At 35.9% G+C, this 28,000-nt stretch overlaps 1 protein-coding gene across 1 annotated transcript; it reads right to left on the reverse strand.

Moving 5' to 3' along the window:
* Positions 1–27,870, reverse strand: AGGF1 (angiogenic factor with G-patch and FHA domains 1). The gene is made up of 14 exons (XM_058729073.1): positions 27,294–27,870; positions 24,277–24,379; positions 22,987–23,186; positions 21,868–22,032; positions 18,903–19,091; positions 16,618–16,948; positions 15,516–15,627; positions 14,243–14,294; positions 11,443–11,544; positions 10,416–10,581; positions 8,554–8,636; positions 5,774–5,901; positions 4,038–4,137; positions 1–2,231 (listed from the first exon to the last, which is right to left on the reverse strand). Exons 1-14 carry the CDS (start codon positions 27,501–27,503, stop codon positions 2,031–2,033), a joined length of 2,142 nt encoding a protein of 713 aa, XP_058585056.1. The 5' UTR covers positions 27,504–27,870; the 3' UTR covers positions 1–2,030.
* Positions 27,871–28,000: the final 130 nt, after the last annotated feature.

The raw sequence follows: 28,000 nt of genomic DNA on the forward strand, positions 1-28,000 counted from the left end.
TTAATTTACACTGTGTGAATATAATTTAAAATATGAGACACAAAACAATTTTATGTGTAATCCAAACTACATAATTCACATCTACGCTTCGAAACAAACAGAAGCTCACATCTCTGTACTTTTACAGTGTACAAACTGCTTTTATATACATTTTCTCATTTTCTATTCAAGACAGACACGTGAGATAAATATTATTCGTATTTCACAGATGGAAATAGACTTAGACATTATTCAGTCCTTTATCTACCACATAGTATAGCCCTGAGACTTTAGATTTGCAAAGGGTTTTAATAACATAAATGTCACATATATTTCCATTTTTATCACCATTTTCAAGTCTCCATTTTCTTAACAAAAGAAAGCAATGAAAAAAGTTTTCTAATCTAATAATAAAAATGGGAAATATTATATACACAGTTGTACTTTACTCAGTGAGTAAAATCTACCACAATTCTACTTTGGGCCTCCTATACTATTACCTATATACAGGGCCCAAGTGCCAGAAACACATGTAAATTTTTGTTTTCTATTTTAGAGAAAATAATGCAGAACACTTCTGTTGCCTTCAAGTCTAATGTACATAAAGAAGTGCTGGGTTGTGTAGGTGGCTAGAAACAATACAGAAAATGACTTTTTGCAGATCCGGAGTTATAGGGCCTCTGACTATCCCAGTTTAGGCCTGTAGGGTCTTGACAACTTGTTTGGTCATATGTCCCATCTTTTGTAATAAATTTATTTTTCTTTCCCCACACTCCTCTTTTCTTCCTAAGTACCCTGTACCATCCAGAGTAGAAATTCCAACAGGGCGTCTTTCTTTCTGAATTATCTTCCCCATTACATACTTTTTTTTCAGAACTTTCTTTTCCTATTTCTAAATCTTGAAGATATTTCTTTATAGTAGATGAGGGGGGAGCTATAGCTGATATTCACTGCCAGGAAAGAGAAAGTCCCAGCAATAATTTCCCAGCAAAAAGCTGAGACAGAAGTTAAATGGAGAGGAAAAGAACAGTGATAACTGGCAGGGCAGGGACATCTGCACTCAGAAAGCTGCACTGCAGTTCTCCAATATTTGAAGTTCTCCTGTTGTTACTACTCTGCCAATTTAAAGAGAAAATTCTGGCTGGTCGTGAGTTCAAAGCAGACCAATATATTTAAAACATTGGTTCAATGAATCACTCTTTTTGATATTATGATTATAATGTTTTTATTGCATTTGAAGACATTTTCAATAAATATCTTGAGTTTGAGGCCTGGGCTAGGCAATCCTTTTGCAATAGAAATCAGATTTCTCTGGCACAACTCCATTGCCAGCAATGGGATTTATCAAAACTATAAATGCCAGCACATGGAATATTTCAATACTGTACTCAATTGCTCATATCTAAATATTTCAGCTATAAAACAAACCAAGTGTAAATGCTTATTATATAGTACAAACCAACAAATTCTTCACAGAAGAAAACAATGAAAGACTAATTTTCTATAACATATCACCTGTTCATTAGTTCTTCAACAATATTACTTAGGATATTTTAGGAATAAAATTTATGCACCACTACCCCTGTTTTCTCAAAATTTTCCACCTAGGTTCTAAAGGGCATAAACAAGGATGCTTGTAATCATACTTGTTTTTATAAACTTTCGATGTTTCTCTTGCTGTATATCTTATAATGATGAATATATGGAGACAAGGACAAATGTACATTTAAAATTACTGGTTATATGAATTTTGCTTATATGGGTCTTATAAATGACAAGATAAAATAACAAAGTCTGATAAACTCAGCCGTGCCCTGTGAACTTTAGTTTGCTCACAGCATAATCTAATTCAGTTACTATTTATTAGTTTTAAAAAAATGTTTTTTAAAAGCTGCAAACCACCCTTTATTACACATTTCTGAATCATGAGGGGGTAAATTGTGATACAGTTCCCTCATGTTAGGGACTCTTTTGGAGGGAAAACTTTTGCAATAAAGTAAGAGTTTCCAAACTCTTTTAAAAAAGCTTGAATTGTGTTCTATGACTGACATTCATTCTACAGTCCCTTTGACCCAAGGGACGGTCGCTGGCACATCTTTTTGAGATTTAGTTTCTGGGAAGTTTTCGGCAAACCTCTCGCGTGCTTTCTCCCAGTTCTTTTTGCTCTTGTTTTGGAGAAGGTGAATGTCTTCAATTGAGGATGGTTTTCCTGTCCCCAAGCCTGCATGTGTTCGCCGAAGCTGAAGCTGGATCTGTTGCCAAAAAGTGAGATGACTTACTGTGGAGTCTAAATACACTGAAATCTGCTGTACCTAACGTGGTACTTTAATTCTTTGACTTAGAAAGACTGATGCAAAATAAAAACCTGTCAAATCCATCAAATACATAAAGAAATACATACGTGATTATACATAGAACTTGAACTCATTTTTCTACTATGTCTTGTCTATCAATGTCTATGTACTGTCTATCAATAATTACAGCTGTCTCAATACAGAAAATACAGTGCTCCTTAAATAGCCATCACCGAATTTCAATGAGATGCTGCACAATCTGTCATTAATCCCACTCTAGCCAGAAGAAAAGGTAATACTACTATCATCCTAGCCTTACCTAAGAAAGTGAATGGGTAGATTAAACATTAAGAGTCATAAAGAGGGACAAAGAGAGTCATAAAGAGAACCTGACTGTTTATTTTCATGAAAAGAGGGAAAGGACTTCTCATTATTTTGAGAACCATTAAAAGCCACCAGTTAGTTACTAAATGCCTACTGTATGTCAAGTATCCCACTTGGGACTTTACCTTCATGACACCTCTTAGAAAACAATCCATATAATGCCTATTTTTACTGATGAAAACTGAAGTCCAAACTTGCCCTACATCACACAACTAGTAAGTGATAGAGCACCTATTCTAACAAAATAATTCTATTTAGTAGGTTTGACTACAAAACCCATGTTCTTCTCATTGTACCTCAGTAAGAAAGAAAATTCACATTAAACCTCATACTGATGTATCCATTACTTCTTTAGGTACCAGGTAATTATCAAGAAAGTTCTTTTTTTTTTTTTTTTTTTTTTAATGTTTATTTATTTTTGAGACAGAGAGAGAGCATGAATGGGGGAGGGTCAGAGAGAGAGAGGGAGGCACAGAGTCTGAAACAGGCTCCAGGCTCTGGGCTGTCAGCACAGAGCCCAATGCGGGGATCAAACTCACGGACCGCGAGATCATGACCTGAGCTGAAGTCAGACGCTTAACCGATTGAACCACCCAGGCGCCCCAAGAAAGTTCTTTAATCATGTTACTTTGTAAGGTTTTTGTAAAAGATAATTTAAATTTCAGGGCCCCTGGGTGGCTCAGTCGGTTAGGCATCCAACTTCGGCTCAGGTCATGATCTCACAGCTTGTGAGTTCGAGCCCCACATCGGGCCCTGTGTGGACAGCTTGGAGCCTGGAGCCCGTTTGAGACTCTGTGTCTCCCTCTCTCTCTGCCCCTCCCCCACTCATGCTCTGTCTCTCTCTCTCTCCCTCAAAAATAAATAAACATTAAAAAAAAGTCTCGGAAAAAAAAAAAAAAGATAATTTAAACTTCTGATGAACCATGGGGACTGCAGAATTAAACCACTGTACTGTTTTCTAGACATTATTCCCTCTACTGCTTGTTACATGACCTGATTATTTAAATCGAAAACAGATTATCTAATACAGAATCTGCCTGTTTGTAAAGTAACACTGTGATTGTTCCCACACTATTTAGTACCAGACATAGCATGGAAGTCATTAATAACAACTAAAAGACACAGAAGAACCTATGGCTCAGGAAATGACATTTACTATCCCAGCTTTGAAGAAGGAAAAAACTCTAACGGGTTTCCAAAAAACGTTAAAAACAGAACACATACACATATATATATTTGGTAATTGTGAATACCACAAAAACGGTAATCCTGTGTTTGATACTATATTCCTGAAATGTAAGGCAATGCCTGGCACATAGCAGGAACACAGTAAACATATCTGCTATAAGAATAAAGAATGAAAGAAAACACAAGTCTTACCGGAATTTTCATTCCTCCACCATCCTTCCCTAGGCCCTCTCCCTTCTTCCAACCCATCTTCTCCAACATCTTCCGACCTTTGTTGCTATCAGTAATTTCACTTTAAAGAAAATTAAGATAGTTATTGATTTCTAAAAGAACATGTAGGTCACGTTTATAATAAACTAATAATAAAAGTAATTGGTGCAAATACTAAAGACAATTGTTTGGCACTACCTAATAAAGATGCACAAATTCTCCTCCCCATATTACTTAACAGAAAGTAGTGCACCAAAAAGATATGTACAAGAATGTTTCTGCAGCAAATCTAACAACAACTACAAGTTGAAAACAACTCAGATGTTATCAATGGTAATATGTATAAATTGTGGCATACTCATGTAAGAGAACATTATAGAGCATTGAAAATAAAATATACCTAACAAAATAATGTTGGACAAAAAGAATATAGACACAAAATAAACAGTGAATTACTCATTTAAAATTCAAAAACAAGTGAAATTAATCTGTTCCTGTTGGAAGTCAGGAGAGTGGCTGCCTTTGGAAAGGAAAAAAAAACAAATAGCTATCAGGAGGAGGCACTAGGAGGGAAGGTTTCTGGGGGTTACTGATAATTTCCTATTTCTTGATAAATGTGTATTCTGCAATGTGTTAATCTTACAATATATTATTAAAATTGATACTTAATTTGTGTCTTCTTTGGTATGTAAGTTATATATCAATAAAAAGGTAAAAATAAAATGAAATAAAAGCTCTCCTTCATTGTGTGCATTTTGTTCTATGACTTTATTTTATGCTAGTTTAAGGGTATTTTAATTTTATGTTCCGACACATTGTATTTTCAGTACTACAAAATATGTTAAATTAGCTCTTCAATAACAATAAACCAAGCAATGTCAGACCAATGTATTTCATTTTTTATTTCTGCCTTTACTTTAATACAATCTTCATATTTTCCAGCCATTACATCAAAAAATATTAAACTTTAAAATGTGTCATGTTGTTGAGTCTACCTAATTCAGAATGTTATATTCTATCAAATCTGATGGATATAAGATGAAATGTTGTTTTATGTACCATAAAGAAAAAAATTGCTGTCATATGTAACTAAAACTCTATCCTAGTAGTGTATCTTAGAATTAATAAAATATATTTAATAAAAGTTTATAATTAGCTGCCAGTCCTACCTGAAAGATTTAAATTCTAACTAAACCCTGCATTTATATTCTCAGGAAAAAAATGTAGCTGATAAAATATTAAAAGCAGAAATATGGTCATATTGTATAGGCCTCAAAATTATATTCTTCATATTATCACTGCTACTTTACCCAAAGAACAGTACTGAATCAAAAAATAAGACAAATAGTATTTCAGGGCCAACAAGAATAAAAGTGGATGAGTACTGAAATATAAATATAAATATAAAAGATACCAGTCCATACTAATTTCTTACTAGCCCAATCTTCTAGATATCTAGTATATAAAAATATGTTTACTCAAGTGGGTGGCTAAAATGTTAGCTATGTGTATATATGTATGTTTAAGTATGTGTACTTATGTATATGCTAAGCAATTTTCTAGGGAATGAAATTCTAATTAGAGGAATACTTCCACCTTGTTATGAGCCATTCCTTTAAAGGCTACTTATCAGAATATACAACCCTGTAAGTTATATTACCCTACAAATGTGATTATGGTACAAAGAATGTTTCAAGCAATTCAAATGTAGTACTTACGAGTGAACGGATGCAGGAGCATCATCTCTTTGGAAAGTTCCTTCACTTCCAACCTGCTCCCTACGTTTTCCAGCTCTATCTTTATATTTTGGATTCTTCAATGCCTTTTCATCTTCATAGTCTGTATTCTTTATAAACATGAAATATTCATTGAAGAAAATAAAACTGATACATACAAATGTACTATCTGCATATTTGCTTTACCTGGAAATATGGTTCAAAATGGTCTCTATTAAAATAACAAAGCAGGCCATGATATAAATTGATACAATTATGTTAGAGTATGCTATTTTTATTCTATCTCCTTTAAAATGCTTATATTTTGTCCTGTGTCAGGCTCCACACTGGGCATGGAACCTGCTTAAGATTCTCTCTCTTCCTTGCCCTCTGCCCCTCCCCCTCCCTGCTCACGTGTGTGCTCTCTCCCCTCCAAAAAAGTTTGTATTATTTCAAGTTGTAGAACATAAACTGTATGTAGAAGATAATATAAATCATACATAAATCATAAAATGTAATCATAAGAAATAATACAGTGAAAATACTGTATGTCTTGACTTAATACTATGTATTCATAGTCTCATATGAACTGACAGTATTCAAAGAAATATGTAGAACCCCTGGGGTTGGCAAAAATCTTTCTCCTTTTCTCTAAGGAAATCAAAGCTCAAAAGGACCTAAAATAGTGTGGCATTATTCCTTGAAAGGGAAAAATATAAAAAGTGTGGTACTCTTTTACAGTAATAATAGCTTTTTGCTTCAACAGTGTTCCATTTATATGATTAGACAGCTGCTCAAGAAATGTTTACTGAATGGAGACAGCTGGGTGGCTGTCAGTTAAGCAACTGACTCTTGATTTTGGCTTAAGCCTCAGGTCATGATCTCACAGTTGTGAGGTCGAGCCCCACATCGGGCTCTGTGCTGGGCACGGAGTCTGCTTAAGATTCTCTCTCTCCCAGTCTTTCTGCCCCTCCTCCGCTCGCACGCACACATGCTTTCCCTCAGAAAAACAAAAAAAACCCCGCAACTAATTCTGTCATTTAGCAGCTGGGTGACCTTTAGCCTAGTTTCCCAAATGTAAACTGGAAATACTAATTACCTTCCTGGTCCACTTATGGGATTAAATGGTAACCGCCCCACCACCTTTTTTTAATTGTTATTGCAATTTAATTAACTATAATAAATTGCACATAAAGTATACAATTAGGTGCTTTTGAGATTTGTATATACCTATGAAACCATCACCACCATCATGATAATAAACAGATCTATCTCCCACAAAAGTATCTTCATCTTTCTTCGTAATCCATCACTGCAGACTCTCCCTGTGCATCCTTCCTCTCTTGTATCCAGGCAACCACTACACATTCTGTCATGATATGTTAATTCGCTCTCCCAGAATTTTATACAAATGGATGTATACAGTATGTACTCTTGTTGTCTGGCTGCTTTCTCTCAGCATAATTATTTCGAGTTTCTTCCATAGTGCAGCCTGTATCAACAGTTCATGCTTTTCTATTGCTAAAGAGTATTTGACCATAGAGATTTACTACAATTTGTTTATCCATTCATGATGGATACATGAGTCTTTTCCAGTTACTGGTTACTAGAAAAAAAGCTGCTAATACCACAGTGAAATACCACTTCACACTAATGAGAATGGGCAATATGCAAAAGACAAAAAATAACAAGTGCTGGTGAGGATGTGGAGAAAAGGGAACCCATGCACTCTTTGTGGGAATGTAAATTAGTACAACCACAGTGGGAAACAGGATGAAGGTTCCTCAAAAAATTAAAAACAGAAATACCACAGGATCCAGGAATTCTACTACTGGATATTTGCCCAAAGAAAATGAAAACAGTACTTCAAGAAGACATATGCACCCCTATGTTTACAGGAGCATTAGTTACAACAGCCAAGATATGGAAGCAGCCCAAGTGTCCATCAATAGATGAATGGATAAAGATGTGGTACACACACACACACACACAAATATCACTCAGCCATAAAAAAGAATGAGATCTTGCCATTTGTGACAACATGGATGGGCCTAGAAGTTACTATGCTAAGTGAAATAAGTCAGAGAAAGACAAATGCAATACAATTTCACTTATATATAGACTATTAAAACGCAAACTGACAAAAACCAGAAACTGACTCATAAATATAGAGAATAAGCTGGGGGTTGCCAGAGGGGAGGGGAGGTAAGGGATGCATGAAATAGGTGAAGGCATTTAAGAGGTACAAACTTCCAGTCACAAAATAAATAATCCATGGAGATGAAAAGTACAGAATAGGGAATATGAATATTTTAATAACATTATTTGGGGACCAATGGGAACTCCACTTATGTGGTAAGCGTTATCTATCTATCTATCTATCTATCTATCTACCTATCAATTTATTTTTCAAGTCACTATTCTGTTCCCCTGATCCATTTATCTTTATTCCAATACTGTACTAATTACTGTAGTTTATAATAAGTCTTGAGATCAGGTAGTACCAGTCCTCCAAGAACATCCTTCAAAGGTACCATTTTAATGCATATTTTTTAAAAACCAGAAATGGCTATTCAAATGTTGGATATTATTATCATTTTTCTACTCTAGCCTCAACAGTTGTTGAGGTAAACAGTAACCAACTTACAGAAATCACATAAATCTCAAAATCATTATAAACAGCTCTATTTTTATATATAAAATGGACTAAACATACCTAAAGACATTTTTAACTTAGAACCAGATGAACAATTAATACATGTAACAATATTTAACATCCTTACCTGCAAACCATATTTTACTCGTATTTTCTTTAATTCTTTTCTCCTTTCCAACTCTTTTTCCTCCTTACTTAGTGCTGGACCAACTAAAAGGAAAAAGTGAGTTTCTTTAAAAAAAAAAACTAAACCTGACAGATTTTACATAAAATAGTGTTGTTTAATAATACAATTAATACTAATCCACCTGCATATCAACTAAAAGTTCAAATAAGCATTAATATAAAAGAATCTTGGGTTGTGGTGATGTCCTTTCAGCATTTTGGTAACTAAATCTACTTGGAAAATAAACCAAAACCCAAAAGTTATAAGAATGTTACAGTATGGACACCAAAAGAAACACTGAGTTTTTTAATATTATCATATTTAATATTATCTTAACTTTTTAATATTATTTTAATAGAATCCTAAATGGAGAAATATTGTTAATTTTCCAAAGGAATACAGGCATGTTCAAAAGAAAAATCACTGAACCCAAGATTCATATTATTGTGTAATGTACCATAACTCATTTTCATAATCTAGTATCAGAAAACAGAAAACAGGGGGTCCCTGGGTGACCTTAGATTAGTGGATATTTTTTTAATGTTATTTTGAGAGAGAGAAAGTGCATGTGTGCGCATGCATACACACACAAGCATGCACACATGAGCAGGGGAGGCAGGGAAGGGAAGAAAAAGAGAGAGAGAATCCCAAGCAGGCTCTGTGCTGTCAGCAGGGCTTGATCTCACTCACCATGAGATCATGACTTGAGCCAAATCAAGAGTCGGACACTTAACTGACTGAGCCACCCAGGTGCCCTTGGATGAGTGGATTTTAAAGCAAGATAGCAACCTCTTACGGCGTTACTATAGAAAATAATGGTATATTGGGGCACCTGGGTGGCTCAGTCGGTTAAGCGTCCGACTTCAGCTCAGGTCACGATCTTGCGGTCCGTGAGTTCGAGCCCCGCGTCGGGCTCTGGGCTGATGGCTGATGGCTCAGAGCCTGGAGCCTGCTTCTGATTCTGTGTTTTCCTCTTTCTCTGTCCCTCCCCCATTCATGCTCTGTCTCTGTCTCAAAAATAAATAAACATTAAAAAAAAAAAAGAAAATAATGGTATATACACAAATGATATATCAACACAAACTGTAAGTAGGAAAGCAAATGTTATCAACCAATAACTCTTAATACCCTGGTCTATTATTTTCTATGTTATTATCTGACAGAGTTTGTGGATAACTTCTTCATATCCCCAAACAGAAGTCAAAAGCAAACCAATCTTTACTATAATTATGTCACAATTCTTTTTTAAATTTTTTTAAATGTTTATTCATTTTTTGATAGACACAGAGTGTGAGTGGGGGAGGGGCAGAGAGAGAGAATGGGGGAGACAGAATCTGAAGCAAGCTCCAGGCTCTGAACTGACAGCACAGAGCCTGATGCGGGGCTCGAACTCACAGACCATGAGATCATGACCTGAGTGGAAGTCAGATGCTTAACTGATTGAGCTACCCAGGCGACCCCACAATTATTCTTTCGAAGGACATTTAGCTATCACTGCAGTGCTGCCTCCAAAGCCTACTAAACTGGATTAGCAAAAATAGCTCATCATTACATGTCAGAAAGCAACCTAATGCTGTAACAGCACAGCTAAATTGCTACACAGAAAAATCAACTAAAATCATAATCTACTAGTCTAGGTTTCAAATTTCAACTATATGTCATTCCTTAGTCTCATGTGATAATATTCACTGAAATCCAAATGTATCTCAATATAGTGTTATATCAAGTAGATATGAAAGTTGGTAGTTGATACATTTTAGAACACTCCAGTGAATTAAGCAAAAAACTTATCATGCTTTCATATAACAATACATTTCACATACCGAAAGATTCATCTTTCTTATCAAGACGAAGGTGAGCTCGAACCTGTCCTGGTTCACAGCCGTCACAGGTATCACTGCCAGGGTGGATGTGAAAGGACAGTACAGTCTCTCCAATTTTCACTTCATCACCATGCTCAAGTACATAAGGGTCACATTTAGTTTTAGGCTAAAAGAAAAAATTACAAAACAGAAACCCAAGTATTACATGAGATTATTTTATGTCTATGCTAAGTAATGTCTGATTAAAAAAAAATATTTAGGATGGTTCTCACTGAGAAAGACACACATATGCACATACGGCATACATTTCCACAACTTGAGGATGATAGAACTTTCAACTAAAGGAGAAGAAAGCTGAACTGAGCAACTTCTTTTATATTATCAAATCCCCTAATCTCCCTGGCTCCACGCACAATCCTATAGAAATACCCAACCCAAACATCAAACAATCTATTACCAAAACAAATATCCATCACAGTCAAAAAGATAAAATGTTAAGGGGATAAGGGCACATTTCCCTTTTTTCCTCTTATTGTCTCTGATAATTCAGTTTTATTTCATTTTTTATTCTTACAGACTAAAAATTAAGGTATTCCTCACTCCCTTCCATATAGTTTGTTACGTGCTAATAAGCACCTTAAAGAGTTCACTGGATAGACACAGCCTCTGTCTTCAAGGAGTTTCCAGTTTAGCGGTATTTCCATTAAAATAATTTTTTAAAAACACCAAAAAAAAAAAAAAAGGAGTGCCCCTAAAGTTACTGTAAGAATGTTTACTCTGAATAGCTTTAAAATGCATTTATTTCTAAAATAAGATAAGATATACAATTATGATAAAAGTCAAGATTTAAGTATCCACTTATATACATTTTTCAGCTCGTTCTGGGAACCCCCTTCCACGTAATACATTTGGGCTTGAACAGTAATCTGAACCAAATGATAAGTATAATAACTATGGCCTTCAGGAATAAAAATTTCAGTTCGGTTTTTAAAACTGATGTGCAAGTAATTAATAAATATACACTCACCTGAAGAATCTGTTTTCCGTTAACAATTGTACCATTTTGACTACCTTGATCCACAAGGACATAACTTTGTAAGTCATGGTCAAAATAAATTTCTGCATGAAACTTAAAAAAACAAAAAAAACAAAAAAACCCTGAAGTAATTATAAAATTTAATACTTTTTTTTTAAACCACAGATAATTTCTCTATGATAGGATAAGATAGATTTAAGTCTCTGATAACTTTAGCTATTTAAAAAAAATTGTTTTTAAATAAGCTCTAGGCCCAATGTGGGGCTCGAACTCACAACCTCGAGATCAAGAGCTGCAAACTCTACCAACTGAGCCAGCTAGGTGCCCCAACTTTTGCTATTTTTCATACTTTTTTTTTTTCTGAATACAGAAATATTGTAATACCCCTGGCAGAAATGTGACGGCTACAGAAAAAAAGTTCCTTATAATTCCGTCTATCACTGCCATTAATAATTTAGTGTGTGTCTTACATTTTCTAGTTTTATAACATAGTTCAGATTATATTACAAATATTTGAAATTATTTTTCACCTAATGTAAGTATTGGTATTTATCATTGAAAATTCTTAATATAAAAGTTGATTTAAAATATTCAAGGTGAACTTTTAAAATTTTATTATTTTTTTTAACTTTATTTTTACTTATTTTGAGGGTGATACAGAGCAAGCGAGGGAGGGGCAGAGAGAGAGGAAGACAGAATCCCAAGCAGGCTCTACGTGGTATCATTACATAGCCTGATGTGAGATCGCGACCTGAGGTGAAATCAAGAGTTGGGTGCTTAACCAACAGAGCCACCCACGCACCCCTAAAGATTTTATTAAAAAAAAATTTTTTTTAATGTTTTTATTTATTTTTAAGACAGAGAGAGAGCATGAGTGGGGATGGGGCAGAGAGAGAGGGAGACACAGAATCGGAAGCAGGCTCCTCCAAGCTGTGAGCACAGAGCCCAACGCGGGGCTCAAACTCAGGAACTGTGAGATCATGACCTGAACTGAAGTCGGATGCTTAACCAACTGAGCCACCCTGGCGCCCCAAAATTTTATTTTTATAAGTAATCTCTACACCCAAGATGGGGCTTAAACTCACAACCCTGAGAGTCACATGCTCTACTAACTGAGCCAGCCAGAAGCCCCTGAAGATGAACTTCTCAGGGAAGTTTTTCCAGATTTTCAATACTCAGGACCAAGCATTCCCTCCTTGCTCCATAGTACTTTCTTTACATGGGGTGCCTGGGTGGCTCGGTTGGTTAAGTGTCTGACTTTGGCTTAGGTCATGATCTCACAGTTCATAGGTTTGAGCCTGCATTGGGACCTGTGCTGACAGCTCAGAGTCTGCAACCTACTTCAGATTCTGTCTCCCTCTTTCTCTGCCCCTCTCCTGCTCATGCTCTCTCTCTCTCTCAAAACAAAAAAAAATTTTTTTAAAGTAAACTCTATCACCAACATGGGACTCAAACTCACGACCTTGAGATCACGAATCACATGCTCTATGGACTGAACCAGCCAGGTGCCCCACCTAGTCTGCCTTTTGAATTTGTTTAAAAAAGAACTTCAAACTTAAATTATTCAAAATTATCTTGTCTTCTGTGATTTTTTCCTTTTTCTAAACTTAGAAGTTCTTCTCCTATCCAGTGGTTAAATATGTGTTTCTATTTTTTCCCCTAATATTAAGTGTGTGGGTTTTTTAAAATTTTTTCATCAACTTGGAAATGTGTGATATACACTGTCAAACTGATTTCACACAGCAAGAAACTATTTACCCCATCACTGAACACCTTAGTTTAAAAGAAAGAAAGAAAAGGCAGAAACGCCACCACACAACTACCTATATTTTAGATAGAGTGGGAGAAGGACTTCTTTGCTATTTAAATCACAGTTTTCTTTGGAGGCAGAAGAATTAAGAGTCATAGTAAAGTAAAAAAGCAAGATAATTTGCTCAGAGTTAAAATTATGAAAATTTCCTCCCTTCTAAATGAGTCAAAACAAAGTAAAAAGAAGTACACTTTTGAACAAATAATGGAAAACAAGTTTCATCCCCACAAGACAAAAATCACATAAAATATATACTTTAAATCCATATTACATTCTACTAAATAGAAACAAAATGGGGATTATGAAAGATCAGAAAAAGAAAAAAGATAACAACCATAAAAGAGAAGCAGAAAACACCAGAAAATACACAAGAAGATAATATCAAGTATACAGAGTCTCAGTAGCAAAACCTTTTGTTTTTCTTCTTGTAACTAAAATTGTAACTCTGTTCTTACTGTTTCATTTGAAAACCCAAGTGTTCTTTTTCCTGAAACCATTACAGGAGCAACTAGGAAGAGTTATAAATGGAGAGCCTTGGGTGGTGGAGGACAGGTTGTTCTGGAGTTGTAAAATACTCTGGACTCAAACACAACCGTCTAATAACAGCCTGAATCACAACCGTCTAATAACGTAGCCTGAATCCAGGTCTGATTCATTTTTAAACTACAATCATATCTAGCACATTTATTTCATTTAATAAATGTTTGTTAAATGGGTGTTACTTTAATACTTAAATTAATCCACATTTCTACTCCCGCTCCAACCTGTTAAAAATTAAATATAATTTTGTTTACTCAAATTTTGATAAAACGTTATTTTCTCAAGCAGTGGAATAAACAAATCTAAATTGTTTTCATTACCATCACTACCTAAACTATTAAATTTCTACTAAATGAAAAAGCCCCTAAGTTTTCTGCCATAATGAAGATTCATAAAATCAATATCTATGAAGCTACACATTTGAAAAGCCAAAGAGCTTACCTTACTAACACCAACTTCAGGGATTCGGAGAGTATGCTCCATATCTTTTTCTCTGCAAAGTAAGATGTCTTTAACAATTTTTGAACCATATATAAAGCACTTATAGTTAACAAAGAAACAATTTTTTTAGTATTTATTTAGAGAGAGAGAGAGAGAGAAAGAGAGAGAGAGAGAGAAAGAGAGAGAGAGAGAGAGCAGGTGCATGCACGTGAGAAGGGGAGGGGCAGAGAGAGAAGGAGACACAGAAGCCGAATCAGGCTCCAGGCTCTGAGCTGTCAGCACAGAGCCCGACACAGGGCTCAAACTCACCAACTGTGAGATCATGACCTGGGCCAAAGTCACATGCTTAACCAACTAAGTCACCAAGGCACCCCAACAATTTTTTTTTTTAAGATTTTGTCATTGTTGTTTTAAAATATAATGTTAAAATACAAGCCTTTCTATTATACTAAGTCCAGTTTCCTTAATCCTACTCTGAACTTCCTATTTGAAAGGAAGTTCCAGGATCACTTTTACTTTTTGAAACATCTACCCCAAGTTAATATTAACATCCAGTAGGACGCCTGGGTGGCTCAGTCCGTTAAGCATCTGACTCTTGATATCGGGTCAGTTTACCATCTGATGATTCTGAGATGGAGTCCCACGTGGGGCTCTGCATTGAGTGTGGAGCCTGCTTGGGATTCTCTCTCCTCCTCTCTCCCTGCCCCTCCACCATGCTCATGCACGCACACTCTCAAAACAAAAATTTTTTAAAATAATAATAATAAAACATCCAGTGGGACAACATATCCTATGTACTAGTATCAATCACCTATTCCAAATCTGTTGACTACTTGCCATTTCTATTACTGCATGTAAAAGGACCATACTATTCTCAAAAATTTAAAGTTAAGATACTATATAGAATCTGAATTAAGAATAGATTTTTCTTTCCGGTTGGCAAAAAATGAAATTATCCTACTCATGATTGAAACCTACCTCTCTACCAAGCTGGTTACGAGTCACAAAGAAACAGAGGAGGAAGATTAAATACCAGACAAACACTGGATTTAAGTAAGTACTTTAAACCTAAAAAGTTAAGAAAATGACAAAATCTCTGTGAGAAAACATAAATATCAACAATATTTTCTGAGTGGAAGAGGGAGGAACATGGATGTCATTAAGTGTCTGCCCGGCAAAAAGTGTTTGCACATTTCAAGGTAACAGCTTGAGTAATGTACAATCCACTGGAATAAGATAAATATACAAACATAGTAACATTAAACATTTTTACCTTCCAATTGTAGCAGGATTAACAGCTGTAATGATAAAAAGTGATCCTGTCTCCAACACTGGTGATCTAATAACAATTACTCGAATACATGGGGGCCAAATTTTTTCCTCATCTGTTAAAGAAAAAAATCGGTAAAGTATTAATCCAAATGCTATGGGAAAAAGTTAGAGATGTCTAATTTCTAGGCAGGAATAAGAAGCATCCATAAAATAAAATGTATTGATCAAAATCTTAATTCTGTTTGAAACAACCTTCTTAAATTCTGCTATATGACATACATAATAAGTAAGGCTTTAACACTTAAGATTTAAAGGGATCAACCTAGGGGCACCTGGGTGGCTCAGTCAGTTAAGAATCGGACTCTTGATTTAGGCTCAGGTCACGATCTTATGAAGGTTTGTGGGTTCAAGTCCTGCATGAGGCTCTCTGCTGTCCTCACAGAGCCTGCTACAGATCCTCTGTCCACCCCCCCCCGCCCCTCCCCAACTAGCACTCTCTCAAAACAAAAACAACAACAAATTTCTCCTAAACAAGAATTCTTATATTAACTTAGAAAAACTGAGTCCTCCTTTAAAAAAAAAAAAGGGGGGGGGGGTGACTATTTTCAAGAAGAAAATAAGTTCATATGGCCTAATATGAAAACTTGGGTTTTAAAAGTATGCCTTTATGACCTCAAGTTAAAAAATGTAAGACTTACCCTAATACTTATGTAGCTTAATTTATGGACTACATGTTTTTAAAGGCAATTTATTTTTTCCCTTCAATTTCGTAAGTGGCCTCCAAAGATCTAGCCCACTCAGACAGACAACACATGTATCTTTAGGGTTAGAATATATGTAACTTGGTTTTGTTCTACTGATTAGGCCATTCGATGCAATAAAACTTTAAAGGTCCAAGTATCAGTCATGTATTCAAATCCTTCCCTCTAAAAATAACCAAGTGGTAGCCCACATAATTTTCAACACTATCATTAAAATAATCAGCTTCAGTTTATTTTTTGGCAGATACATTACATGCGTTTCTAACATTTTTAACGTCTTGCTCTTTTACAATGACCAAACTGGGTTCTTTATAGAAAATTAAACAATGGTTATTTATTCACCTTCATCCTCAGTATCTTCTGCAGTTACATTGTCCTCACTGGTAATGTCTTCATCATAACTGTCCTCTGTCTGAGAGTCTGTAATTTCACCTTCTTCTGGCTCACTATCAGTCTCCATGATTTTCTCATCTTTAAATGACATTGAATTATAAATGTTTTCATTAAGAGAAGATTCTACAGTCTTTCCACTAACTGGAACAGTGAATTTGGTGGGACTGTTTTTGTAATGAATGTCCATTTTGGCTTTCTTTTTCACATTTGCAAAATCTTCTCCCTCACTGCAGCCTATATGTTCAACACTGGATGCTTTTTGATCTTCTGAATTCAAATCCTGGAAAGAGGTAGGTAGGGAGGTAGGAACAGAGGAAAATGTCTTAAACATGACCATCTTCTAATGTTTAATGCCAAATGTTTCAATGAATTAGTGAAGATATACGTACATTATATATGAAATAACAACAGCTCTTACCTATAACCCCTCTTCCTCTCATGTTCCCTTTCTTGCTTAATGACATTACCATCCATTTACCATCCACATCAAAATTCGTATAGTTATCTTTGACATCCCCTTCACTATTACATGGAATCAATTACCAAGTGCTATGGACTATGTTTATACTTTATCCCAATTCTCTCTCCTTATCATTTGTCCTAGAACAGGCTCTTATCACATATTGCTTAGACCATGCGACAGCCTAGACCACTGCTGTCCAACAAAAATATAATATAAGCCGTGTATATACTTTAAATTTTCCTAGAAACCACAGTAAAAAGGTAAAAGCAGGTGAAATTCATTTTATTATTTTATCTACCTAGTATCTACAAAATCTTATCATTTATTATATATAAATAACATTTTATCACTATAAAATGATTAATGAACGTGAGCACACTCAAGTAGGCGAGTTGGGGAGTGGCATAAAGAGAGGGAGACACAGAATCTGAGGCAGGTTCCAGGCTCTGAGCTGTCAGCACAGAGCCCAAATTGGGGCTTGAACTCCCAAGCTGTGAGATCATGACCTGAGCCGAAGTTGGAGACTTAACTGACTGAGACACCCAAGCGCCCCTAGTATCACAAGCATTTTTAAAGTTCCCCTCTGTCTTTATATATTACCATTTTAAGACCTAAAGAATGTTTTTTCAATTAAACATACTATCATTTTCTTAACCAGGATCTTGCAAGCCATATGAACTCTTCATTTTTTTCTGTTCTTAAAAATATTGCTATATAGGGGCACTTGGGTGGCTCAGTCAGTTAAGCATCCAACTCCTGGTTTCAGCTCAGGTCACGACCTCACGGTTTTGTGAATTTGAGCGCTGCGTCAGGCTCTGCATGGACAGTATGGAGCCTGCTTGGGATTTTCTCTCTCTCTCTCTCTCTCTCTCTCTCTCTCTGCTCCTCTCCTGTTCATGCTGTCTCTGTCTCTCTCAAAATAAATAGACTTAAAAAAAATATACTGCTATATAACAAAGTATTTTTCTTTCTTTGGATTTTGAAAATTACTAGAAATGAGATTTTCCAGTTAAAGAATATGAACATTTTTATGGTGATTGATACAAAGGGCCCATCTACTTTCCCCAAACACACCAATTTCCACTTCTAATAAATACGTAACTACCCTGTATTTGCTAGCAACTGATTTAATGTTTGCTAACATAATAGGTAAGAAATAGCTCAACATGATTAAGAAGCTGAACTTTTATCTACACCTACATACAATCTGTGCTTTTCTTTTATTATTGTAAATTGTGCAATTACACAACTGACTGAGGGTTTGACTGCTCTTCTTCCAAATTATGTAACACATGAATATTTTATCTGCCCTAAATCTACCTCCTTCAAACTTTAAGAAATTCCTTCTATTTGTAGTGACTGAGAATTTGTGAAAAAGTACATGTTCGCCCCCATGTGAATGCTCCTTGGTTGATAGATTCTGATATCTTGTTATCTTGATATGCTTGAAATATAGTTACTGAATTATGATTTTCAGTTTCATCAAAAACTTTGACAGAATTACATCATTATATAAATTTTTAAAATTATGGGGGCGCCTGGGTGGCTCAGTCAGTTAAACGGCCGACTTCGGCTCAGGTCATGATCTCGCAGTCCGTGAGTTCGAGCCCCGCATCGGGCTCTGTGCTGACAGCTCAGAGCCTGGAGCCTGCTTCCGATTCTGTGTCTCCCTTTCTCTCTGACCCTCCCCCGTTCATGCTCTGTCTCTCTCTGTCTCAAAAATAAATAAACGTTAAAAAAAAAAAAAAATTTAAAATTATGAAGACATTACCTTTTCCTCATTTGTTATAGAAGAATCTGGATCCTTTCTTTTCTTCTTCAATTTTTTATCCTTATTTTGTTTTGTGCCACAAGTCTGATAAGGTTGCAAATCAACTCGAGAATGAAATTGGTATCGACCACTTTCCACATCACAGTAGTAATAAATTCCGGTGGAAGGATCATAATATAGTTGATTTTCCTTTCAAAGACAAGAAAACAGTAAGTTCTAATCAGGTAAGATGAAATAAAATTTAAAAATAAACAACATAAACCAAATACATTCAAAAATAGTAAAGGTTTCTTTTTTTTTTAATAAATGTTTCTAGTATTTTCTGAAGATAATGAGTAAAGATGACAGAAAGGAAAATACTTATAATTTTCCAAAATACTTTGCCATGCAATATTTGCAGTGATTTTCTTAGTATGAAAAACGAATACATTTAAATATTAAACTGAATCTCATGAAACTGGCAATATTTGACCATTTTCACATTTACAAAAACAGGAATTTCATATGGTTCAACTTAATACATTAATGAAAAATGACAGCAAAAAAACCTTTCAGAAGTCATGAAAACTAATGCATGCATCAAAAACAGCTGACCATAAAAGCAATTCCAGACTTATTATCCTTATGATTACCCAATAATGGTTTGGTAGTATAAAACCCCCAACCATCCTCTCAATGCCATAAAACAAATATCTGCCTTTTAGTGTTCACGACTAAAAGCTCTGAAGAAAAACTGAAATTAAAATTAAGCTCTGGGGTGCCTGGGTGGCTCAGTCAGTTGAACATCCAACTCTTGATTTCAGCTCAGGTAATAATCCCAGGGCTGTGGGATCTATTCTCTGTCTCTGTCCTTCTCCTCAGCTTGTGCTTGCTTGCTCTCTCTCTCTCTCTCTCTCTCTCTCACACAAAACAAAACAAACCCTCAAACTTACAAAAATTAAGCTCATAAATACAACATAATAGTTTATATAAAGAAAGTGATACATAACTGTCTTTACTAATTCTACCGTAAGTAATTAATTAAGTAAAAGAGCTATGCAAAAATGAATTTTGGCAAATTATGGATAAAAACCACAACGATTAATTTATATAATCATCTATATTTATTAGATACTGGCCCATATTTTATAATCAAGATTTAATGGAACAATCTATGTTTTATTTACATCATAAACCTATATAGATCAGAGTTGGAAACATCTTACAATATACTAAGGTTAACCAACTAAACCTGCCTGGAAAAGACTATTTTCTAAGAGTTGATATTACTGCAATTTATTGTGTTTAATTCACTTTGCGGAGCTCTTACAAAAATACTGAGAATTCTCATATCTTTCCTGAAACTAAAAAACTGAATGGAAGTGATGATAATAAAACTTTTATAACTCAAACCTATCTAATCTCGTGTCTTTCAGTCCAAAACACATTTTCAAAAATAGAAGAAAAATGAAAATTAAAATAAAAAAATAAAATGAAAACTGGCACAATAAAAAGGGCAAAACAATGATGTCCCTAATTTACTAAAACACAACCTACACAATGTTACACATAACCACTTATAGAAGAGATGTAGGAGGAAAGAGACAGAAAGGAAGGTAGACGAATGATGAAGACTAACATCATATATGTACAAACTCTGTATTCTCCTCAAAACCAAATAAATATTTAACAGCTACTCTCTTTGGTAATAAAAAACATTAATTTTTTGGGTATTAATTAGCCTTGTCAATTAGCATACCTCTGTGGAAGAAAACCCTTTCTTCATAAGGGATTTACAAAGAAAACCAAGAGCAAACTGACAAGCTAATGAAATCTTTCATCTAACTATTTAGTATTATCATTATGTTCCTTCAATTAGCTAACAATAATTCCGGTGATTGGAATGGTGAACATCTGCTCCACTTTGGGGTACCACATTCTATAATTCCTGAGGAGATCACATGCCTAAGCCACTGAGGTTGAGGTATATACATATGTAAGTGCCATCATCATTTTCATCAAATCCTAAATGAAATCCCATTTCAAGTACCAGACGGCAACAGCCATAATACTGAATTATAAATCATGAACTTTGTTTTCTCATTCTGTCCTGGTCAGTGGTCCATTACACGCATAACATGTCTGATTCCATACTAAATCCCTAGTTCTCACTGTTAACATTGATTTTTAAACCAAGTGAAATGCTGGGGCACCTGCGTGGCTCCATCAGTTAAGTGTCTGGCTACTGATTTCGTCTTAGGTCATGATCTCACAGTTCATGGGATCAAGCCCCATGTCAGGCTCTGTGCTGACAATGTGGAGCCTGCTTAGGATTCTCTCTCTCTCCTTCTCTCTTTGCCCCTCCCCTGCTCATGCTCTCTCTCTCTCAGAAATAAACTTAAAAAAAATAAAAATGAAAAAATAAAAAGAAATGCTTAAAAGCCAAACAAGTTTTAAACTAATAATAAACATGCTATTGAGAATTCCAGAAAAAGACTCCCTTTGGGGCTCAAACGGATTAAGTATTTGAAACAACTCTAAAGTATCTCAGGCCAAGCCTAGCATTAACAATGTCACTTCCTTATCAATTCTATGAAAAAATATTAGTTTAGGTTTTTAAACATTGTACAACAATATAGTTAACTGTTTTTATTAATACTCTAAAATCGCTTCTTGGCCTTTTGGCTAAGATCAAGTGTATTGACACGCTAACATCTCTGCATGTTACTTGACATATAAAAGGTTATTAGACCTTTCGGAAATATTAATCTATAATAACCACAATTAACTTATTTAGTTAAGAACATTGAAATGTAGCATCATAAGCTATTCTACAACTCTTTATTCATGTCAAATAGCCTTGAATCAAATAGTTTTGAATTTAAACACAGCCTCTTGCTTTTCTTAATTCTTGTTTAAGGTTGAATACTTGGTATCGAGCAGCAAGGACACAACCATACAACACTAAACGGTCAGAGATACTTACAGAATCATAATAGAAGCCGGTGCTGTGATCAAAATATAGTCCGGTGTTCTCATCATAGCTAAATCCAGTCTGAGACACTGCAGCTTCTGCTGCAGCTCTCAAACTTTCAGCTAAAGAAGAACCTTCTAAGGATGTATCTTCTGTTGCTAATACGGAAGCTGGCTCCTAGGTAAGATACATTCATGTCAAGTAAGACCAATACTTCCTTGTGTCAATTTAGAAGTTGGCAGAATTAAAAAAAAAATAGACTTAAAGCAATTTTAAATAATAAGACTTCAATTTCTGCAATAGAAAGAAATGGCTATCAATTACAGTGTGGTCCAGTGTAAAAAATATTACTAGTGTTTTAGTTAATTCAATTTTGATCCAGTTTTGAAGATATTAGAAGTGAGTGAGTGACCATTACTCAAAAATATTGCCTGATACTACAAGGTAATAATCTACAAAATATAGACTCTGATATATTCTTTAAGAATATCTTCGGATCCTGGGATCCTGATTGAAAGTGAAGAAACAAATTTCTATGACACTCAGGCAATAGCGGGAAGATATTTGACATTAAATAAGAATTAAAATAATTTTAGTATGGGGGTGCCTGGCTGGCTTAGTTGGTGGAGCATGTGACTCTTGATCTCGGGGTTGTGAGTTTAAGCCCCACACTGGGTGGCAAGATCACTTAAAAAATAAAATCTTAAAAAAAAATTTTTAGTGTGAACAAGATATTGTGGCCATTGCCCAAAATTTTTTGGTTGGGTCAAAATATAGTGATAAATTTTCTTTTAGCTTATGTGTATCACAAATTTTTAGAACACAATAGAGTAGAAAAACAATTATATATATTAACAAGTTCCAATTTTTGTTTCCCAAAAACTGTTAGTATTCACTGCATAACTATGCATAGAATGTTTGTAACTCTAATATATGTCATAAGGGACAAAAGAAGTCTATTTTTCTATATAATAACAACAGAGAAAGATATGTTTGGGGCATCAACAGTTTTTTTCTTTTCTTTTCTAAGTTTTATTTACTTAAGTAGTCTCTACACCCAACATGAGACTCAAACTCACAGCCAACTGAGACAGCCAGATGCCCCATCAACAGTTTCACACTAAACGTTACCTGTAAATTTGAGGCAAAATGGTCTTCCGTACATTTAACATGTTCTGTTATATCAGTACCAGCGTAAGCATCATTTTCTACTTGTGACTGGTCTTCAGAATTAAAAGTAGAAGCTTCGATATCCTGATCTTGGTGAACTGAGAGTTCAGTCACTTTATTTGGAAGACTAACATCCTTATAGTATGTCTGATAATAATAATCTGTAGCAAAAACAAATTAGGTTATATCATATTATAAAAACATATATAAAAGAAGTTAATTCCAAACCACTGGCACTGAACACAAAACAGCACACAAGGCAAACATAATGTATTTTTATAACTGTATACAATTTAACAGATTAAAATGAATAGTGCAGATAAATCTACAGAAGTAGGTATCTTTGATTGTAACATCACCTTCAGTACCCCTGCTGTCAAACTAAAAAGGAAAAAAAGTGGTAGATTTGGATTTTTCCATAGCAAGAGTAAAAAAAGAAAAAAGGTATATAGGTCGTGTTCTGTCAAAAGAAATGAGCTTCTCATCATGTACAACCTTAATATAGTTGCCTATCAAATGATCATGGGATAAAGATCAAGCTGATTTTTTTTGGTCAAGTTTCTCTCATGATGCTGACTTAAAAAAAAAAAAAAAATATATATATATATATATAAGTATATGTGTGTGATCATGTTATATATGTTATATATCATATATATAATATATGTGATCATATTATATATGATATCTATATATCATGCATATATGTAATGTTAATTCTACTGCTGTGTTTAACAATTTAGTCAAATCACATACTGAATTTAAAAAAAGCAAAACTTAATGCAAAGATCATTTCTTGTGATCCGTATTTATTAAAACTCAGTTGCTCAGTTATTTTGCCTCACAATGTCATTGATGAGGTCATAGCTGTGAGCTCATCACTCTCACGAGAGCCTAAGAGAATGGCACTGAACACAACACTAAGTGGAATGCAACAACAAGAAAACACATGTGCCTGGTCACAAGGAAGGCCAGATATGAGTAGATGGTTCACAGCATGGCAAACATTACTCAGTTAATGTGCCACTGAAAACATATTAGCAATACTACATATTTACAGGAATGACATTTCTATTTTCCCACCAGAGCAGCATATAGATTACCTGAAAACACCAAATCATATGGAAAGAAGTCAATGTAACAGTTCTCATGTTTATTTAGATATCTGTCTATTTTAAGTTTAAAGAAAATTCTGCCTTAGCAGGATGTGAATGTAACAGCATTAAGATAATTTCATTATAAGTTGAATACCTGAGATTGACCAAGGAGGGTGGTTCTCCGTTTGTACTTCTACATCAGACTTTTTATTATCCTCGTTTCTCTCACAATGGAGTATTTTACTGAGCTCTTCTACCTAAAAGAAAACAAGACTTAAGGAAAATAAATCGTATAGCAACCTAATAATATACACACCATGCTCCTGAAATTATAATAATCGTATTTCTTGGTAAAAGTTTTAGAGAAGTACCAAAGCTTCTAGTCCCCTTTTCATAAAAATAAAAAATGCTATAACTGACTTTCTTTCACCTTTCACATTTGCATAGGGAAATGTTTTCTTTTTTTAGGTTTTTAAAATTTTTTTTATTTAAGTAATCTCTATACCCAATATGGGGCTCGAACTCACAACTCCGAGACCAAGAGTCACAAGTTCTTCTGACTGAGCCAGCCAGGCAGTCCAGAGATGTTTTTATTCTTATACTCTCTTGCCAAATCTCAAAATATTTCCTCCAAAAATCAGATGAATTAAATTTAACAGGACTTTTCAAAAAGGATCCCTTATTTCTAACAATACAAATGTTTTTATACTAAAATTTTAATCAGTTCTCCCTAAAGAATTAATTTTAAAAAAACATTAATTCTTACTCATCAGATGAAGCTATCTAGCATTATTCAGTGTCCTCCACCTGGAATTAACTATTCACCTAAATATATTAATACTCATATGCTTTAATGCACTTTTTTTCTTTAAACAGCAGACATGTTCTTTAAACAGTCTGTTCTTTAAACAGTCTCATGACTAAGTAACTGCAGCAAAAGGGAATGGAGGTGTGCCTCAGAGGGCTATCTATCCTCCCTGTGCCTCACTGAATGCCAAGGTCAGAGCAGCAGTATGGAAACACCCATAAGCAGATGACAAGCAATCCCATAAATACATCTCATTTGGGAAAGATCTCAGTGTGAGACAACGTCTATTATAGGCATAAAACTAAAAAACAAAAAGAAAAAATGAAAAAGTTAAATATTTGGGGCGCCTGGGTGGTGCAGTCGGTTAAGCGTCCCACTTCAGCCAGGTCACGATCTCGCGGTCCGTGAGTTCGAGCCCCGCGTCAGGCTCTGGGCTGATGGCTCAGAGCCTGGATCCTGTTTCCGATTCTGTGTCTCCCTCTCTCTCTGCCACTCCCCTGTTCATGCTATGTCTCTCTCTGTCCCCCCCAAAACAAACAAACAAACAAACAAAAAAAACGTTGAAAAAAAAGAAAAAGTTAAATATTTAATGACACATAAAGCTTAAAAGGCGAAAGGTGGTAATCTGATTACACACAGATTATCTAGCCACCTCATTAGTTATCAGATCCTATTAGTACCACCCAGTGGAACTAGAGTGAACCAAACAAGGCACCAAGACCACAAAATTTAAGGAGGCACTCATTCTCAGCTTCACAGAAGTAGAGGGTCTGTACCAGACAATGAGTACTCCTTAAATTTTTTGCCCTGGGTTACTGATTGCCTTGCCCCAGTCCTGGCTCTGGCTACTACCACTATTACTAGATAATTTATTTAGTATTTGCTACATCCTTGGCCCTGAACTTGGTACTCTGGATAACCTCTCATTAATTCTTCCAAAAACCTTACAAAATAGTGACCCTAACCACCATTTTGCACGAGAAATCTGAACAAAGTAATTTGCACAAAGTTCTTTTGACTCCCAAACCTGTATTATGTTTATCAGTTCACCCTCAATTCTCAAGCCACTCCAAATAAAATACTAGTGATTTGGGATGACAGTTAACATTGAAACCATACCCACCACCAGGGGAGGCTCACTGGGAGGAGGGTAAAGAGGAGTTACTATCAACAGTAGACTCAAGGTTTTTTATGCATTCCAATTTTCATGTTAAGACCACCATATCAAATTAATACTAGTAACAAAATGCTGGCTCTTCGAAGACTGAAAAATGTTCTTTTAGATCTCTGTAACAAGCAGTACTTTAACAATTTATAAGTATAAAAGGTTTTTTTTTTTTTAAGGCTGTCATATTTTGCTCCCCTTCCCTCATATTTTAACCATTTGAGTAATCTCCTAGCACAGTCCTTATGCATTCATGTTAAGTGTTCAAGAACTAGTTACTGAGCAAACACATTTTCTATAACGTCCTATCAACAACCTATAAAATGGACACACAAGTCACTGCATCTCGGCAGTTATTTTCACAGATCATTTGATAACAAAGCATAACAAAGTTTGCTGCCATTTCATGTAGAGCCTTTATGTGAAGTTTTGGGAAATGTACCAGTATATCACAAAGAACTAGACAATTTAACTGACATTAATAATTAAAGGAAAATAATTTGTTGGGAGAGTGTAACTGCCCAACAAATCAAGCTGAGGAAAAAAAATATGCTCGTTTTTAAAAGTGAGAAAAAAAGAAGTGTGACTGCTTAAATATTTATGCTTACCCCATTTTATGGAAATGAAGTCAGTTGGTTAAAGTCTCTAACAAAGACAGTTTGGGCCTCCCTACTTTCACCAGAAAACTCAAGATGGTAAATGCCCAGAATAACAACCTGGCAAATATATAGCGTTCAACAGTGTGTAAAACTCTAAAACCATTTGCTCACGCTTAATTTGCTTGTGTGGTACTAACATTCTCATTTTATGGCCAACCGAGGCTCAACATCAGTTCACACCAAGCGAGTGATAAATGGGACCCTACTTCAAGGCCAGAGCTTTAACAAACTCAAAAACGATCTAGAAAAAATAGTATAAATGTTCCTACCGCCAAGGGAACGTTACAAATGAGAACAAAAACTAAGGTAATGAAGTTCACTTCCCACCATCGGCTCACGCACTTGTCTAAATCGAGGAGCCCAAACTCTTAGGCTAGTTCCAAAAGTACTTGGATTTGTAACAGCACTGAACTTTTATTTCAGATAACTCTATAAAGCAGCTCTGGGCCCCTGCCAGGCAGCCCTTCCAAGGCTATCAAAGGCTCCGGAGGCATCGCCTTGGGTGGAATGGGGCACGAGGCTGGAAGCGGACCGCGCACCTGGGTGCGGAGCTCCTGGTTGTTGCTCTCTGCGCTCTGGTACAGCCGCTCCGTGTGATGCAGCAGCTTCTCGATCTCCCGCACCTGCCGCTTGCAGCTCCGCAACTCGCATTCCAACTTCTCCACCTTCCGCCTCAGCTGGGCCAGTTCAGGCTCGGGGGAGGGTGGTGACGACGGCGACAGCGAAGGCGACGCAGCCTCGGAGGCCATGGAGTCTTGCGCAAGGCGGCCCGCGGGCGTGGAGGGACTGCGCTCACGCTGAGGTGGTCGCCGGCGGGACCAAAAGCCATGAGAGCCCGCGGGCAACCGAAGTTGGCCTCAGACCGGCCGGGCCCGATCGGCCCCTGGCCATGACACCTTAAAGCTCCTTGCCAGTAGCCTAGAAAGACTGCGGGCAATAAGCAAGGGGACAGAGGATGAGCCCGGCCCAATCCGCCAGACTTTGAAACGGGGAAACTTTATTGGCAGCTACCTTCCCCACAACCGAAAAAGCTGAAAAAAACGTTGGAGAAATGGTCGGCCAGAAGAGCAGTGGCCAGAAACTCGGAAGCTTCCTGGGCCGAGCCGGAAACGCTGGTCGTGGGCGGGGCCAAAGCCTAAAAGGAAACTACGGGAACTGGGAAGGGCCTTACGACACATGCGCATTCTCTCTACCTTACCACCGAACCTCTCTGCGCGCCTCAAGAGAATCGGTATGAAACTGTGTG

Source organism: Neofelis nebulosa, chromosome 1, assembly GCF_028018385.1.
Source record: "Neofelis nebulosa isolate mNeoNeb1 chromosome 1, mNeoNeb1.pri, whole genome shotgun sequence".
Lineage (NCBI taxonomy): Eukaryota > Metazoa > Chordata > Mammalia > Carnivora > Felidae > Neofelis > Neofelis nebulosa.

Bases quoted from the DNA above. Each gene is read 5' to 3' on its own strand.
- AGGF1 (XM_058729073.1), bottom strand. From the start codon at position 27,503: ATGGCCTCCGAGGCTGCGTCGCCTTCGCTGTCGCCGTCGTCACCACCC. The intron at 22,033-22,986 runs GTAACGTTTAGT...TATCTTACCTAG, and splicing joins ATTTTGCCTCAAATTTACAG to GAGCCAGCTTCCGTATTAGC. The intron at 15,628-16,617 runs GTGAATAAATAA...TTTCTTTAACAG, and splicing joins AGAAGATACTGAGGATGAAG to ATGAGGAAAAAATTTGGCCC.